This window comes from Lissotriton helveticus, chromosome 4_1 (genome assembly GCF_964261635.1).
Source record: "Lissotriton helveticus chromosome 4_1, aLisHel1.1, whole genome shotgun sequence".
Classification (NCBI taxonomy): Eukaryota; Metazoa; Chordata; class Amphibia; order Caudata; family Salamandridae; genus Lissotriton; species Lissotriton helveticus.
The window spans coordinates 1,565,130,593-1,565,150,023 of record NC_136063.1 but is presented as its reverse complement, the minus strand read 5'-3'; the positions used below and the strand labels follow the sequence as shown (position 1 = coordinate 1,565,150,023).

The following is a 19,431-nucleotide window of genomic DNA, read 5'->3' as shown; positions in this document are numbered from 1 at the left end:
GAGGCGCTTATAATGATGAGGCCATTCGTGTGGTTGAGGCATAGAAATACTGTTGCCTGTCATATGTTTCTGCCTTACATTATTTGACAGTGGTACATAGATAATGTACCCTTAAATATACTTTGCTTGGATAAATGACTGTTCTTGGACCAGTTCAAGCTTTTTTTGGGGGGGTGGGGGGGTGATGAAGTGTGTTTTCTGGTTATTGCTCATTTTGTGATGTCCTAAGTGAATGGTTAGAACAATGAATCTTTAACATATGGTTTGCCCACATGGACATCAGGGTCCAAGAATTGGGATGAGATTGTGGCCTTAAGCGATATGAAGAATTCCTCCAATATTTAGAGAATTGTGTCCCACTTAACAAAGTGGTTGTGCTTGTGTTTGACAGCGTGAGGAGTTGGTCAAAGCTTTGTGAATGGGTGGTAAGAGGGCCAAATAGCAGAAGTGGGATTTGTGCTTGTATTTTTAACATATTTCTATAAAAAAGTAGAGTATAGTCAATATGAAGACAGGTTGTAATCCCGCTATAAACATTGAAATGTCCAGTGCTGAGTTAGGAAGTGGGTCTGACCTAACTAAAACAATATTTTTTTATGCTGCTCACAACATACGCTCAAAATGCACAAGAGTGCCCTGTTGAGATATTCCATGGAAAATGGTCAGAAGAATTACAAATAATCGAACTATTTCATTTGATACCACAATTGAATTGTAAACCATTCTTTAGAGCATTAATTGTGACATTAAAATATCTTGTTTGTTCACAAAATGTAATGCTTTCTTTTCTTCAGCATCACCTTCAACCTGGTTCCGTGCATTGTGGTGACGCTATCCTTGGCACTATACGTTGTGCTGGCTATAGCGTGTAAGGTCTCAGACCACCATGAAGACAAGAAGAAGGGTTATGTTCTCCTGGAGGACAATGCACCATCGGACCAGCAGGTGTACGCCATTATCATAGACACTGGCTTCCGCTCCAGGTCCAAGTCTACAGCAAAGGTATTTCATTTATTTGATGTTGATTTAATTTGCTGATAGGCAATCAACCAAAATGCTCCAGCTTCAGAGTGACTTAAAAGATCATTTCTGAAACTTTGTCCAGGGAAGCGGGATTGCATTAGGAGTGCTGGCCTGTGAGTGTTTTAATTTCTTTTCTTACTGCCTTGAGCTTAAATGAAAAAAGATACGTACCTTTTTAGGATGCACTTTTAAAATTTGACTTTGAGACAGTTTTAGTTGCCTTCCCTAGCTATGTAATCTCAAAAAATGCGTCATATTAGTAGTGACCTCATTCATAGGAAGGCGCTTAGGATCTGCCCTCTTTAGCCATTGGTTTGTTGGAGTACCAGTAAAATATTACGTCAGTCCTCAGGAAAGCATACTTACTGTGTTGGGAAAGAGTCAGCCCTGTTTAGCTATTTGCTCTATTGGGAGTGTCTGCAGTGGCGTCACTAGGGTTGGTATCACCCGGTGCAGGTAACTCATGGTGTCACCCCCTCACGACTTACCGCATGGGCTGGTGTCTCGGCAATGACGCCAAACATCCTGTGATTTTACGCAAATAACTTAATCTCCCTGTGCCTAACAAAAAATGAATGTGTCTTCATGTAATGCAACTGGTGCTATCTAAAGCTCTACTCGCTGCTGGTTAGTGATTGTAGAATCACCCCCCCTCTCTTGTTTGACAGAGTTGCACCACTAAACCTTTTAACCCACAGAAGGAGAAATATGGCAGCATGTAAAATAGTATAAACTGAACTCCATAAGGGGCCTAAATTCCAGGTACCAGCAGGTCACTCAGAGGGCTGTGGGTATATGAAATCATACTACTCAGTACCTTGGTTTTATCCCAGCAGTGTCACGTGCTGTAGCAGACCGGTACCATCAGTAATACCACTTTTTTTAAGGTTACCTCGCTTTTTAATGTTGACATAAATAAAATACCCTGCGCCACTGAAGTTCAAAATGTTCAAAGGATGTAAAAAAAATTCAGACATCTGCCCCTGCACTGTCTTCAGCACAATAACAGCACAATGAACAATGGGGTTTTACAAACTTGTAAGGAGATGACATTCATTCTCTGGCCCATTAACGGCCTCTTTTCTCACCTGCACAGGAAGAAATGCCGAGGGTCTGACTTACTTCAGTCAAAATTCTCTGTTGCCTTCCAAGGAAACGTTTATTACACCCACAAGGATGCCCTCACTCACTCTGCCAAGACACTCGGTTTTCAGTGCTGTGCCTGATTCGTCTTTTATTCACTACTTTATTCTTTCATTCCCTGAACTGCTGCAGCAGCAGAAAAAGCCCGAGCCCCTCTCCGTTCCTTCGCAGCAAGGGCCATAAAGAATGCTTACTTTTGTGTATTACCTTTTGCAAGTTATATCACTATTCTGCGCAAGCCAGAGACTTGTGCGTGGCAGGTATGAACCCACACACTTTTTTTCTACTTAGCATCATTTCCTTTAACGTGGAATTAGGAATACCTTTGAGAGAAAAAAAGATTTTGGTGTTTTTGTACACGAGCCATTTTCACTTTCTCAGCGCACTGCTCTTGATGAATTTTACTGCATAAGCCGTTTTTAGGTCTCGCTGGCGTTGCAGCGCGAAGCGCTGCCGCCAACGAGACTTATAGTCACCTTGTTCCCTCCCTCCCAAGGGAGACAGAGCTGAGCACGAGCCGATCCAGACCTGGGCACGAGCCGACTCAGGTCTGTGAACGCGCGGGAATGCCAACGTGCACGCTCGCGGCATCACGCTCCTGCCCTCCCGCGTCTCTTCCAAGGCGCGCTCCCCTCCAGGCCGACTTGTTCTTATTGGCTGGTTTGCGTCTCAGTCCGGTTTCCTGTTATGAGAAGCGGCCCGGCAGCCCTTTCTCTGCTTCCCCTGGAGTGGGGGACGCGGGGAGGCTCTCCCGGCGTGTGGTAAGTTTCACTGATTTGGCAGAAGAATGTGACATGGTAAACGGTGTTTAGTGTTATTGTATTTACACAACAAGACGGAAGGTCCTTCCTTCCACCCATTCTTGTTGCTGTCATATGTCGTCCACTGAAGATATCCCACAGCAACCGGTGTGACAGCTTGGGGCCCAGCCTACTTCATGTTTCGTGCACCGGCTACCCGAGCCTCTGTGGTCTTACATTAAGGGTATTGCGGGGATAGGCGATATACTTAGTCCAGGTTTTTGGTGTGAGGTGGTATGACCGATCCTTTAGTCTCTCAACCAGTGAGGTCTGAGTTATAGTACAAGCCTAGCTGATCCTTCCAGTAAGTGTTCCCGGCGTAGTGCCGGGCCTGGCCCGCCCGTCAACGCCATGACAGGCGGACTGGGCAGGCAGCATGGAGGCCGGACCAGCATAGTAGGCCTCGGATCTTTCCGGCCGTATACTTGTGTGACGAGAGGCTAAACGCGAGAGTAGTAGTTGGGTACCGCTGTCGATATCTACCTTAGAAACTCTCTAAACTGTCTCATCGTGTCTGGTGTCGGTCAGAAAACATACACCTTTTAAGCCAAGACTTTCAAAATGAGTTTGTATTTACTGTCACATGTACCCAGAATCGTCTGATACGTTGTATTTGCCCCGAGTGCCCGAGTTAGAGTTTAAAAGTCCCTGTTTCATTTCTCTATCAAACTGCAGATTTGCTAATTTTTCTTCAAGCTTGTTGTTCTCTCGCCCTCCGGTATTAGCTTTCATTTCCTTCCCATAATGTTTGCTTCTCATGCTTTTTAATCGTCCCCCTTTTGTTAATTCTTAGTATGTCACCCCCTCTAAATGTTTGGTCATTTATGTATAGTTTACCACCACTGTGATGTATAGCTCATTTGTCTATGTCTAGTGTTGCTGTTTCCCCTCTGTCTAGTCTTGCAGTCTAGTCAATGTCTAGTATCGTTGCCAGTCACCTTGCCCACGTGTTGTTGCTCTATCGCATCTAGTCTCTCTCGCCAGTGTCTTCTTGCTCACCTTCACCCTTGTTTTTGTATTCACTCTCTATCCATGACTTTTCACTGCTACCACTCGCCTATGTAAATTCCTTTTAACCCCATTTTTTACTCCACTTCCTGACCCACACACATTCGCTTTCTTCCTCTTGCCAGTGATGATTGTCTATTAGCCCTAATATTTCCTTAGATCCCCGACAATGTGTCTTTGCGGTCCTTGATCATTTCTGTTTTTGCATTTTCTTTGCACCCCATCCATCAATTTGCAATTGCCCTGTTCCGCATAGCTAGAGACTATGCTCCCCCTTCTGTCTTTACTCGCCTCCTTATGTTCACTCGAACCCTTGTTTGTGTCTCCACACGTTGTCAACTCCCCCTCTGTTATTCAGTCGATTGCATCTTATCACTTGTAGATCTTTTATAATGTCATGTATTTTAGACCCATTGGGATACTCTATCTTTGGTCATGGTCTTCAATAGTCTTGTTATGAGTAAAAATTAAACTTGTGACAAGCGCTTTTGTGAATAATCAATTTTTACTCTATCAGTAATTTGCAATGTGCGCCCAGACTTCTTTATACTATAACTTCCTACCTTTATATATTTGTGTATACAACAAGCAGCATGCTTAGTAGGTCCGACTTACCATAATGGATATATTTAACAACTGTTTTTTAATTATGTTCTTTAATTTAAAAAGAATCCTGCTTGACTAAAAAATAGCTTACTTAATTTGGTGTTGCACACCGATGAGCTTAATCCTGTTTACTCTCAATTATAATACTGGTAGAGTTTATAAGGATTTGAGGAAGTATTTGAAAACTGAATAATTTGTATTGTATTCTTTATTTACTAGCGTACACTTTATACTAAAGTTGCTTCGTTTCCTTAATATTATTTCACACGCATGCTGTTCTTCAAATGGAGTTGCTTGCTTGGAAAGAGATTTTTAGGGCCCCCTTTTATTAAGGCACAGGCTCTCTAGTTACGAATCTGATTTGTGAGTGTCCACTTCAGTTCTTCTTTAAAATGAGTTTTACCTTTCCACCTAAGTCATCTGAAAAGTAAAAATAAGTATAAATGGAAAAGTAGTTAAAGGGAACATGTGAGTTTTTTGCTCGATGTGTTAGAAATCTCGAGAGGTCAGACCTTTGCTTTAATGGGCAGAGGTTCCTGAACTTGTTTTAAATGGGGAGGTATGCTGAGAACCCCAACTCATATCGTCCAATCACCCTATTAATACATCTAAGTCATGTAAATACAACCCATATTGCATTACAAATGCTATAGGTGTTACGTTTGCGAAAGTTAAAATTATTGGCATTGTAAATGACCAAGCTATTAATTTCGATACTTTCAAAACCAACACATAAATAAAATATTTGTCATTTACAATACCAATAGCTCAAACTTTCCTAATGCGAGACCTATTGCATTGCAAATGCTTGTTTTTTCCACTGACGGATAAACTCATAAAGTGACACGTCTTGTGGTCCAAGGTGCCACGCGCTCTGCTGAAATTCCAGAATTACCGTATGACCGAGGGAGTTGAGAAATGGAGGTGCGGATTCACGTTCTGACTTCGGAAGTCATGTATTTCTATTTATCCAGCAGCGTAACCAGATTGGTGGTGTCACCCCATGATGGGGTGACACCCGGTGCGGTACGCACCCCCCGCAGCCCCTAGTGACGCCACTGAGTGTCTGTTTTATCTTGGATTATCCCACTGCACAGGCATTTGATAATTACGCTGCTCATTACGTTGAGTGATGGCATTTTGCCTACTATAGGACTCTAGGAGTCGATGCGGCAGCAATAGCGTGTGGATGACATCAGTAATTAACTTTTTGTTCATCCTTGTTGGGGCAAACTTGAAAAGTTAGTGTACATTTTTTTTCTGGAAGGAAGCAGTCCCTTTTAATTGTGTGCGTCGTAGTTGTATTTAAAATGAATTGGAGGTAATTGGGAAAGTGTTGCCATACCAATTAATTAAATGTTTTGATTTCCATTTTTCACTTTCAGCATGTTTGACTTTTTTTAACAGTATACTTTTAATATAAACTTAACTGTTAACTCACAAATTGTAACAAGCATTTGCAATGCATTAGGTCTCTAATTGCGATATTTTGAGTTATTGGCATTGTAAATGGCAAAGCTTTTTATATAAGTGTTGAAAAACCCTGCAATAATAAAAGACATAGTCATTTACAATACTAATAGGTGATCGTTTTTAAAATGCATACCTATTGCATTGCAAATTAATCTCATCTCAATCACACCATTTGAACGGCCTTGTATGTTGTGTTCTATTATAGCTGAAATGATAGTTCTGCAACAGCAACAAATTATCTGTTTATAGGGATAGATGAATGGCTTTTTGCTGTGGTTGCGCTGCCACTACGTCAAGTACTTGTGAACACCTGTGGCTGTGACTTGATCCTCAAAGGTAACACTAAGCACTGGCAAGTTTTTAACCACCACAAAACAAAAGTACTAAACTAGAAGTGACATAGGAATAGAGGCGAGTATCATAGGTAAACAACAATGAAAACATTCAAATTTATGAGAAACGCAAACTTCAGAGAACGGGCAGCGTGAGAGGTTAGCAATGACAATGACAGCACTTAAGGTACAAACACCTATAGAAAGAACGTAATAACTGCAATGTATAAACTAACTGGCATCATCTACTGCAGAAACAGAATTCTCTAACTCATTGTGGCACATGGATTCATTCAACATGCCTAATCAATCACTGTAATCAATAACCACACTTCGTTAAATTGTTGCAATGGATCGATTCTGTTTAGACCAAGGAAGGGTATACTTTTCCCTATGCACTTCAAAAGAATGGACACCCTATAACTATATTTCAGATTGACTGCGTGTAAGTGCACAGATCATCCCATCTGCAAGACTAGTTATGGTTGAGTACCTTTGTTGAAAACAGGGAGAGCAGACGGTAATGAAATGATACAAACAAGGAGATAAGGGATTGATGAACATTGATGCCATAAATTCCCATATCTTTTAAGATGGGGCTGATCAGCTGTTGTGTTTCTATCTAGTACCCTAATTCGATATTCCCGATTTATGCCCTCATGTGGTTATAATAAACAATATCCTTATAAAGGCATAAGAATCCTATCCATATTTAGTAATAGCCCATGCAGTCCAAATACGGCAAGGCTACTCCCCTAGACTCCTAGAAAGTACAACGCGTTCTTTAAACAAACCAAGCCTCCAGCAGCCCGGGAAATCCCCCTGCTCTTGTTTGGATTTGCACAAGAACTCCTGGAGTCCAGAAAGAACTGTTAGTTCTTAGTGACGTCTTATGTCCAACCTTACGTCAAACCCGGCACCTTTCAGGTATAAATATACCAATGTTGCCTTAAGCAAACACACGGTGGTTTGGAGCAGAGCTGCTATCTACTTACCCGAAGCTTAGCTGATGCGAGAGCCGAAGGAAGCCGCCCCTCCCTTTTTGACGCACTGAGAAAGACGCTGTCTTTTTCTCCAGCTCAGAAAATTCCAGCTCCGGTGTTTCCAGTTACCCTTGCGGGTTGCTGGGAGATCGAGTCCTGAGAGAGAGATACAAGAACTCCTACATTCTATTACCAAGGTACGGAGCTGACTAAATCCTTAAGAGAATTCTTGATTCAGATTCCTTGGCAAAAACCAACTTAACTTAAACTGCAACTTACTTACTCCTTCCCACGTATTAGGCTTAGGTCGGGTACACCAGGGTAGGCGTATCTTAGAAGCACCAGTTGAGTACGTTAGTCAATGTTTTTATGTATGTATATATTTTATCCATTTTAAAGTATCATATGGCTAAGAAACCATATCAATGCTTTTACAGTATTATTTCATAATACTCCTTTTACTGTACACACTTTACTTTACAACAAGTATTGCAATTGTGGCAATTCATTTCTCTTGCATGAGAAAGAAGACTGCTCAATAAATAACTTTTATTGAAAACGCCCGTCTCTCTATTTCTCTGCACTCTGGTGAAACTAAGTACGCACGATTGACTGAGTGAAATAACAGTCTATTGTGTTCACACGACTCTAGAGATACACTCTTTATTCTGAGGGAGCAAAGTTGTCATGTTAATGCGGTTGTCAGAAACTAATCCCTTCTTGTCTAAATCTGGAGAGTTAACTCTCTCCTGAACATTCGAGAAAGTTTCTAGTGATCTCTGAGCTAGCTGGTAAAACTAATTAAGTCTAATATAGTCAGTAGAGACCTAGATGACCTCAGTCCTACGTCTCCACTGCTGATTATATTATTCCAATGCGCAGAGCCTATTGGGAATATAGGAACTACACTACATGGCGCCCAACGTTTGGTAAGGCGATAATCTAACCAAGACATTAGAGTAACTCAGTCGTGCTTTTTCACACAGACCCCTTTTCCCGTAAAAACTCCAAAAGACGTCTGGAGTGGGGAAAAGGTTAAAATCCGCCGGAACTGAGTAGGAAGAGATTCCTATGTATAGTTTTTGGTTTAGTCAACGTTGAAGGATACAGTGTTCCAAAATATTGTGCACCTAATCTTTGTTTCCTTGGAAACCTGCTCTGCAAAACTTTAATTAAAAAAAAAATGTCAACTAACGGCGACAGCAACGAAACCGTTGAAGCTGCAGTAGATGCGAATCAACCGGGTTTCGATGTTACAGGATTTAATGAAAATGAACCGGCAAATATAAGGACTATAACTCTTAAACTTATAGCAAATGGACTATCACCAAGAGGTGGTACCGTGATATTTGTGGTAGAGGCCCATGAATATCAGCAGACAGAGGTATTCTATTTATGGATACACTTTCCAGCAGCAAACGCTGTAGCACAAGACTTCCACTATTACAAAATAGAGGAACCTCCGGATGAATACACTCCTTTCGAGGACGTTGAAATTCCACTAACATGCCAAGAGCACCTGCTCTGGTTTAAAGGCGCCCTAAAACATCAAAATCACATCACCAGGCTCGGTCCACTAGGTAGACCAGGAGCCACGTGGCCGGTTCTAGCCAGCTACACACCACATCCAGACATTGAAACAATGTCAGACCGGGAACTTTTAGGTCAGCTAAAACTACTAATTGAAATACATAAACAATTGGTCCAATATGTCATGCGGACTTCAACAGTCCAACCAGCAATAATAATTCCACATACCACCCCTCACCAGGGGAACACAAATAAAATCACACCACAGAATATACAGTCAGCCATTGGCAAAATACCCGCAAAACGGGAACAAATTCCATTCTGGTTAGCACAAAAAATCACTCAAATAGAGGCAGTATTTCCTGATACTACGCCTACTGAGAAACACAGAATTCTTACTATCTGTCTTCCAATGGGGGTCGCACCACATGTGGAGGACTGGGACACTTGGGGCACAGTCTTTGCTTCGATATACACAAAAACACATGGTGTTCCGTCTATGGCGATAATACCAGATGTGCTAAGACAGATTCAAAATGAATACGGTCCAGAACCTGCTTTAACTTTGGGTATGAAATTACTGAAAGACTTCAAGCAGGTCTCGGCTATATTATTAGCCGACATAAAAGGAGAAGCAGCATCTGTGGCGATCCGGCAGAAATTGAAAGAAACAGATATAGCAGAACAACCATTTGAACTTGCCAGAATCATCGAAAAATCCTATGAAGAACTAGGTGGAGATAGTTTGGGTGGGAAACCAGTAAAACCCCAAGTAACTGAAAATCCTGAAAAAACCTTTATTAAAAATAATCTAAACACTCCAAAAAAGAGTTGGGGTGGTAATAAACAATCCACTCCCAGGGAAAAACGATTCCGGTCCAGAGGAATGTCTCCTCAACGGAGAGATAGATCTCCAGACCGAGGAAACAAGTCTCCCCAGAGGGAGCCCTCTGAGAAAAGATACAACCTTAGAGATGGGGATAAATTGAGAAAACCTTATAGATATCAAGGTATTGATACACGTCCCTCTCGATCTTTTCAGACTTCCTCACAGAAATCGGAAAGAAGAGGACGGTCAGAACACAAGGAAGAGCACGTCAAGTCCAAAGACAAGGAACCTGCTCATCAAAGTAAAAAATGACAATTTCCAAAAAAGAAGGTAGCCAGTATTAGAAGAAAACATGCCGAGGATACTGAGGACACAGCTGAAAAACGGAGAGTGGGCCCAGACAATGCTAGACAGCGCAGCAGAAGTAACAATAGCTCGCAAGATCCTGATTAATCTTCTGGAGACAGTGGACACGAATGAATACATTCAAGTGGAAACTGCAGACACCAGAGTTAGCAAACCCCATAAATTATATGAAATAACATTGCGTATAGAAGGGGACAAAACTAGGAAAGTAAGGGGTCACTTTTGGGATAACTTTTCGAAAGGCTATGACATCCTGTTAGCTGAGAAAGACTGGCCACCAGAGTTTGTCAGGGAGTGCCCTCATGGCAAAGAAATGATTATGCCTGCCTTCTCAAATCATATTCCAATTAATAAAAAATACACATTTGCAAGAAAATGGGCAGTGGTCCAAGCTCCTGCATTATATAAAAATCATGTAGGATGGGATGAGGATTCTCCTCCTCACAAAATCCAGTTAAAAAATCAACCCACTGCACAAAGGCAGTACCCAGTTAAACAAGAAGCTAAAAAGCAAGTCAGGGAGATCTTAGATCAACTTGAATACCAGGGGGTGATTGAAACATGCACCTCACAAATGAACAATCCTTTGTTTCTTGTCTCCAAGCCAGACGATTCATATCGTCTAGTTTTGGACTACAGACACCTAAACTCCTGTTGTAAAACATTTGCAGTACAAAACTCACACAGTCCTGCACTAATGAATAACATTGTGCGCAAAAAATATAAAACAACATTAGATATCTGTAATGGATTCTTTTGTCAAAACATTGCACCTGAAAGCAGGTATTTGACCGCTTCCTCAATAATGGGGTCACAAAAACAATTCTGTCGACTCCCACAGGGATTCCAGAACAGCCCGTGATTATTCTCAGCAAGGGTAACAGAGTTACTACAAATATATGATGATGAGGCATTATCTTATGTCGATGACATCTATCTCACAGATGATGACCTGGAGACACACTTGAAAAGAGTGAACACCATAATACTTGGGTTCGCAGCTGAAGGGTACAAATTCAACTTTAAAAGTCACGAATTGCCCATCTAACTGTCCTGTTTTTAGGATATGAATTATCAAGTGAAGGCAAGAGCCTAGCAGATAACTTCTTAGAGAAGTGAGCTGTACTCCAAGCACCCAAAATGCTGAAGAACTTACAATCAATACTAGGTTTCCTGAATTTCGGAAGAACATACATTCTAAATTATGCAGAGAGGGTTAAACCTCTCTATGAATTAATAAAACCTGATTTCAAACCAATAAATTGGACTCAGAAACACACAGAAATTTTAAGATCATTGCAAACAGACATGTTAGCTAAAACAAAATTGCAAACATGCGAAAACGTACGCAACCTTGTAATTCGAGTCATCCCAGGAAGATGCGGATTCCCGTACCTGACCTCTAATGAGGGAGAAACGGTACCAATAGCTTACAAATCACACTTGTACACACAAGCTGAAATGAAATTCAGTTCTACTGAAAAGATTCTAATAGCGGTTCAAACTGCTGTAGCAAAAGAAAGAGCCCTAGCCCATGGCAGGAGGATATCTGTTTTAACAGCAGAATCAGCCCTTGAGGCATTAACAAGCCCACGCAATCTGAATGCTGTGGCACTAGATCCAAAATGGATACAATGGGAAAATTCTCTTGCTGCAGATGACGTGAAGCACTATTTTGACCCGAAAATTAAAAAACTAGAAGATCTAGAATATGAAGAAGAATATCCTCTGCCAATCGAAATTCTGTCTCTCGAACAATACACATGTGTAATTTCTATGGACAGATTTGCACAACACTACGATGTAGATAAAAAATCCTACAACGCAGCGTGCGCGATTGTTAAAGGTCGCTGGCGCTTTGGTAAATTCAGACCGATAATCACCAAAACTGAATCACTCAGAAACTGTTCAGCTCAGCGAGCTGAAATAAGATCTTTAAAGATGGCGCTTAAAAATGCCGATCGCGAATTCCCCACACTGATAGTGTGCGATTCGCATTTCTGCGTCAAGTCTTACAATAATGACATGCAGACATGGATCAAAAACGATTACAAAAATGACACAGGTGCCACAATAAAGCATAAAAAGCTATGGGAACAAGTAGTTCTTTTACAGAAAGAACTACGAAAGACTCACGTGATACATACACTGAGTCATCAACGTGATGGCGTTCACATTGCAGGGAATTCATTGGCTGACAGAGCCACAGCGGAAGTGGTTCAACCGGCTTCCGTAGCCACAAAAAAGCGTTCTAAAAAACACATAGACGGAGAACCATGCTGGTGGTAAAAGCCTCATTAAAAGGCCACTATGCAGCATTACCTCTCGACTATCCACTCAACAATACATACATAATTGATGCAAACTCCGTTCCTTTTGCTCAAATCCCTGGAGTGGGGGATAGGGTAATTCCAAACACGAACCGGAGAGTCTTATTGATAGCAGACGCACACATGGGAGAGGGTCTTGGGCACCAAGAGATCGTGAAATCTCTTAAAGAATTACAATCGGAATACTGGTGGCCGGGGTTGAGCCTGCAAAATTACAAATTTGCAAAGGATTGCCCAGACTGCAACAGAGATCGCAGTTGTGAACCGGACCAGACTACTGGCAGGACTCCTTTATTAGAAAGCATCAGGCTATCAATACGCAGAAATCCAGCCGGAGAGATGCGTTCCCATAAATATTAAGACTAGATTCACTTAAAATGTAGGCCCCAGCGCTCGGCTGACGCCAGAACTGTTATAAAAGATTTGCGAGTCTTTATCGGCACATACGCAATTGGCATGCTACATTCTGACCAGGGTCCTGCGTTTAGCTCTCGGGCTTACAAGGAGGCCATGGCCAGAATGGGCATTGCATTGCGGTACTCTTCTCCCTTCCATCCTGAGGGAAACACGGTAGTGGAAAGAAAAAACCGGGACATAAAGCAATCTATTACGGCGAGGGTATTTGGTTCGGGTGATGGGTGGGTCAAACATTTAACAAGTGTCCAACGTAGTCTTAACAATCTGCCAAGAAATTCTCTAAAAGGTTTCACTCCCTACGAACTATTGATCGGTACTAGAATGCACATTCAGGACTTAGTCACACTTCAGTGGTAGAAGAAAAAGCCTTTGATATCAAAGATCGTTTGGCTGTTTTACAGGACTTAAATGAAACAAGAAGTCTGAATAATATAAAGTTAAAGCCAACAGCCACTGAAGAAAAACCACCTGTCCCAGCAAGACCTGTCTGAATTCCAAAGATTGGGGATCTGGTCAGAGAAAAGATCGCGGTGAAGAAGGAATTTGGGCCTTCTTCAAACATCAGTACCTGTCTTAGCAGTCAGCGGAACAAGATCAGTAGTACTACCGCCCCTTGCTGGTAAAAAGGAGTACCGAGTTGTATCCATCGACCTAGTAAAACCACAATCATGTGGCCAATAATAAGTAGTAGGCCCAGTGGACTCGCAAGAAATAGCAGAAGACCAAATTTTGCTGCAATCCAAGAGGTTCAAACTGAAAGACTAATCACATTTGATAAACCTGCAGTGAATAAAAAAGGACTATGCAACAAAGCCATGGAACTTGTGCCTCTTGAAACCCAAATTGCAACAGTTCGTCAAGAAACACCTGTCTACAACGATGTAGCCTCAGTCTATGCTAATGAAACAAAGAAAAATCCAAAAGTAAATGAAAATCCGGAAGCGATTCCAACAATTGACAGAACTGCATCTGGCTACTTCATCAATTTCAATGACTTTTCTGAAGATCCAAGCGAGCATGAAGAAACGCCAGCAACAAAAACTTTCAAAGACAAAATGACTGAACTTTTTTACCAACTAAAAGAAACATATTTGATTTCACCACGGATTGAATTTTGGATTGTGTTAGGTGTATTTTTCCTCCTGCTTTGGCTCATCATGGTTTTATGTTTGGGTAGATTTATTGATGGAAACTATAGTACAATGGACACAGCAAGTCAGAACATCAACTTGGTCCTAAAGCCTCACACATACTCTCACATCGAGAAAAGAGAACTTTCATCAGTGAACATCACAGCCAATCCAATACCCTGTGGGGTAGCATGGGGCAAAACGTATTATGAAATCTGTGGCCCGATTGAGCTCTTGAAATATCCACACCAGTTTAAGGTTTCCTTAAGTGACTTTGTGACACCAAGTACTTTCTCTGATGATTGGGACTTTAAAAATATTAATAATATGATGTCAGATTTAGTAATGTCAGCTAAATTCACAGAACATGATTATTTACAGGGTTCATCGAATTATGAAGAGTTATATTGTTATAATCATTTTGGTCATCACTATTTGCATAAATCTGCCCAACCTAGAAATGTTTTAACTTATAACCAATGGGAACATTGTCCTACTCCGCCAAAAGGCAGCTCAAAAACATTTTATGAGCAATTCCAATACTTCTCAGGGTTTAACAACAGTGATCCAGAAACGTTTTATTTCAAAATGTTAAATAAGACAGGAATGAAAACAATGTTGACGAATACTAAATTGATTTATTCTGAAAAGTTTTATGATAAAATGTCTACATTTGTTTTTGAATTTGAGAAAAACAACATTGAAACAAAAACCATCTGGGGTACAAAAGACTGGCAGGTACAAGGTCTAGAAGCATTATTTAGAGCCTGCATGATCCCAGAACAGATAATATTCCTGAATGACACAATTCAGCAAACAACCTGTCTCGGTTTAGCCAAGATAAAAGACTTAAATAACCCGTCTATTCCGAAGCCCATACCTGATGGTAATAGCACTACAGATGTGGAGATAGACGTATCCCATATTTTATACCAAAACAGAACAAATCCTGATTGGAAAAAATGGTTGATCTGGCCCACAAACACTAATAACTGTCAAGATAGATTCCTGAACAAAATACAGGGGTTAAAACAGAACAGGCCAGACCCAATATACTCCCAGAGACAACATCCAGGGATAGTTACAACATATAGTGTAGGCAAACTATGCCTTGAATGGCTACAGAAATCCACACTGGCTGAAATTAAGCAACACTTGACTTTACTTAAAGACCGTGCTGACTTGCGTGATTTCATACTGGGACCACAAAACAGCGTCAAAAACGTTTCATATACGACGGTATATATGCTGCTTACAACGAAGCTTGGAAAGTAACACAAATTGAAACAGCTGAAAAAATACGAGAAATTGATCGTATAAATTTGGAAAAATCACTTTCTGTAGTGGACAATAAGTTAACGACTCTGTCCTCTAGAATATATTCACTGGACAGCATTGTATCATCTGCTATTGATATAATAGAGCAGGACTTGCTAATGTTACAACATGGTCAGTCCCAATTGCGTTCTATTGTACAACTTGGCGGACGTTGCAAAATCTGCGTTCAGGCTACGTGCCATGGCGTCTAATCAACATAACGTCATTATTCTCTATCTTTAACCTTACTGATAAACAAATCAGTTTGGCACAAAAAGGAGCAGACTATACGATTCTGAGCATTGAAAAACTTGAGAGATTACCATTGACAATGTCAGAGAGACCTGTCATTGAATGGATAATACACGGAACAATTACAATTCCGATAACAACTTTCCATTTTAAGTATTGCCAAAAATATATACCAGCAGGCCTGTATGAAAGGTTGGGTAAAGGATACATCAAGTCAACACGGAGCTTACCTTATACACACAAATGTTATAGTGAAGGAAAAAAGAAGGTATTCCTTAGTGGTAACAATTGTAAAAAATCACTAAGCGGTACACTTCTGTGTCAAGGTATTAACTTGCATGGAGCCTGCGAAGGGTCTTCAAATAACCTTTCATGTTATCTGCATGGCTCTCCTGCAACACAGATAGAGCCATTCTTTAGACAGCTTTCCAACAGCAGTTATGTTCTAATAAGTGACCACAGCTCTGTTGTGGCATGGTGCCAGGAAAAGCCTATCTCGTGAGCGTTACTTCCATGGTCACTTGCTGTATGCAAGTATTGTATCCAAACAACAATCCATACATGGAGGCGGCAGTATGGCCTTCTTTGAATATCTCTTCTATTCGAATTGATACTTTAAGCAGAATGAAGTCTATTCTTTTACAGACAACTGTGCCTTTAACCTCGTCCAAAGAGACGTATGATCTGCAAGTTGCAAGGACAGCTGCAGAGATACATTCCCTATTATCAACAAATTGCCCCGTGCATTTCATAGAAATGTTAGGTCAAATCTTAAACATGTCTGATACCAGTGGCATCGCACATGTATTTAAGACAATTTTTTCGGGACTGTTAGCACCCTTTGAAACAGTTCTGGGCATTTTCCCGAATTTTGTTCATTCATTTTTCGGCGGTCTGCCTCTTCTTTTGGGACTCGAAGCAGGAATTTTATTTTTGATCCTTCTGCTCCGATATGGCAAGCCAAGCCACAGACAAGACTCCAGCAACGATGGGAGAAACGATCCTAGCTATACGCTACCGAGACCGCATCACTAAAGTCCTCAGATTAGCCCGGCTAAGAGATCTGAGTGCAACTTGGTTTCTTTCATTCAGACCAATCTGGCAAAATTGCATCTTACCTGTGCTTCGATGTCTGCTATGCGGAGAAGAATGCGTGTTGGACGTCTGTCTTACACTACCATCAGCAGTACCAATGGATATAGATACCTTGCTGGGTCCTGTAACGACTCATGCATCGTGTTGTCCCTAGCGGCTACCTATTCTGATGACGGCATTCGTTGAGACTTCACCACTACGAGTAGGTGGCGGTGAAGTACGAGAGGAAAGCAGCACCAAACAGGTACAACCTTCTGTGAGCATTGCTGATCCTGACATCGATGATAGCAATCATTCTCACATACGCACAATTTCAGCATTTTCGAACTTGGTCGAACTTTCACCTGATGTTGTAGACCAATTTTTTGCAAGCCTGTCTGATATGATGTTCTCCCCTGAACAACGAGAATAACTTTTAAAACAACGAGCACACAGCATTCCCTGAACTCTGAATTCGGCCTTCAGTTTTTGATAAACGCAGCTACTGAAAACATTTGGAACTATTTTTTCCCCTGAAAGCGAAATTATTTTTTTTTCACTTCGAAAATATTTACCTTTTTTCTGGCACATGGTACTCTGCTTAAAGTAGAACTATTCTTAGAGAACAGAGCTTCTATTTTAGGAACTCTAGAGATAATATTTTACCTCAGTCTCTAGCACATGTACAGTATTGTATAAATATGTGATGAAATGGTCTCGACCTTCTTTTCTGTATTCAGAGCCATTTCATGTGTAATTTTCGCAATTCATTCAGCTGATATAAATATGCATTTAACTGAATGATACCACTGCTTGAAAAATGTACAGTACCAATACTCATTTTTCGTGTATTTACCATATACCATTTCAAATGCTAATTATGTATTTTGGGGTGGGTTAGAAAACACACATGCATCGTTATATGTTTAATATTGCTTAGTTTTTAGTAATGATGGACAATAATACGTGCAGTGGGTGTTGTGTTTCTATCTAGGACCCTAATTCGATAGTCCCGATTTATGCCCTTATGTGGTTATAATAAACAATATCCTTATAAAGGCATAAGAATTATATTCATATTTAGTAATAGCCCATGCAGTCCAAATATGGCAAGGCTACTCCCCTAGACTCCTAGAAAGTACAACGCGTTCTTTAAACAAACTAAGCCTCCAGCAGCCTGGGAAATCCCCCTCCTCTTGTTTTGATTTGCACAAGAACTCTTGGAGTCCAGAAAGAACTGTTAGTTCTTAGTGACGTCTTATGTCCAACCTTACATCAAACCCGGCACCTTTCAGGTATAAATATACCAACGTTGCCTTAAGCAAACACACGGTGGTTTGGAGCAGAGCGGCTATCTACTTACCCAAAGCCCAGCTGATGCGAGAGCCGAAGGAAGCCGCCCCTCCCTTTTTGATTTGACGCACTGAGAAAGACGCTGTCTTTTTCTCCAGCCGAGAAAATTTCAGCTCCGGTGTTTCCAGTCACCCTAGCGGGTTGCTGGGAGATCGGGTCCTGAGAGAGAGATACAATACCTCCTACATTCTATTACCAAGGTACGGAGCTGACTAAATCCTTAAGAGAATTCTTGATTCAGATTCCTTGGCAAAAACCAACTTAACTTAAACTGCAACTTACTTACTCCTTCCCATGCATTAGGCTTAGGTCAGGTACACCGGGGTAGGTGTATCTTAGAAGCACCAGTTGAGTACGTTAGTCAATGTTTTTATGTATGTATATATTTTATCCATTTTAAAGTATCATATGGCTAAGAAACCATATCAATGCTTTTACAGTATTATTTCATAATACTCCTTTTGCTGTACGCACTTTACTTTACAACAAGTATTGCAATTGTGGCAATTCATTTCTCTTGCATGAGAAAGAAGACTGCTCAATAAATAACAACTTTTATTGAAAACGCCTGTCTCTCTATTTCTCTGCACTCTGGTGAAACAAAGTACGCACGATTGACTGAGTGAAATAACCGTCTATTGTTTTCACACGACTCTAGAGATACACTCTTTATTCTGAGGGAGAAAAGTTGTCATGTTTATGCGGTTGCAGAAACTAATCCCTTCTTGTCTAAATCCGGAGAGTTAACTCTCTCCTGAACATTCGAGAAAGTTTCTAGTGACCCCTGAGCTAGCTGGCAAAACTAATTAAGTCTAATATAGTCAGTAGAGACCTAGATGACCTCTGTCCTACTTCTACACTGCTGATTATATTATTCCAATGCGCAGAGCCTATTGGGAATATAGGAACTACACTACACAGCAGTGTCAGTGAAAAGCATTATTTTCCTAATTGCAGTCTGAAAATCATTATACAAGAAGCAAACTACGAGTACAAAAACGTTACGGATAAAACTGGATTGAAGGGCTTCTCCGGTGCCCCGGTAAACTTCACCAAAACATTTCAACTCAGAGGCCTGGTTTGCGACCATTTCCCTCCCCCCTCCTCTAATCCGAGCCTAGGTAACACGACGTGGATAGGGCACTGAAAAAAAACCCACTGCATACTATAAATGTCTAGATACAACTCACAGTTACTGTTGACCAAAAGTAGTCGGCAGCCGTACAATAACCGAAAGCGCGCCATGCACAGCTGTGCATAAACAAATAAAAGCAGGTGGCAGCTAGCTTTAGTAAAGTGAAAATGCACCGTGCCACACACTAACATTAGATTAAATAAACAAGTAGCCCCCAAATAACAAATAACACTTACGGGTGTAAGGGAACTGTAATTGGTCTGTGCTCCTTGCGAAAAACCGGAAATTATGTATCGGAGCGCTAACAAACAAGGAGCACAGAAACACAAA

General features: G+C 41.0%; 1 protein-coding gene across 1 annotated transcript in view; it reads left to right on the top strand.

Annotated features, from left to right (window-relative positions):
• Positions 1–19,431, top strand: part of PKD1L1 (polycystin 1 like 1, transient receptor potential channel interacting) — a 1,793,388-nt gene that overhangs the window by 1,071,337 nt on the left and 702,620 nt on the right. The window contains exon 41 of the mRNA XM_078688182.1: positions 795–1,002. Coding sequence (XP_078544308.1) covers positions 795–1,002 — 208 coding nt within the window. The remainder of the gene's footprint in view (positions 1–794; positions 1,003–19,431) is intronic.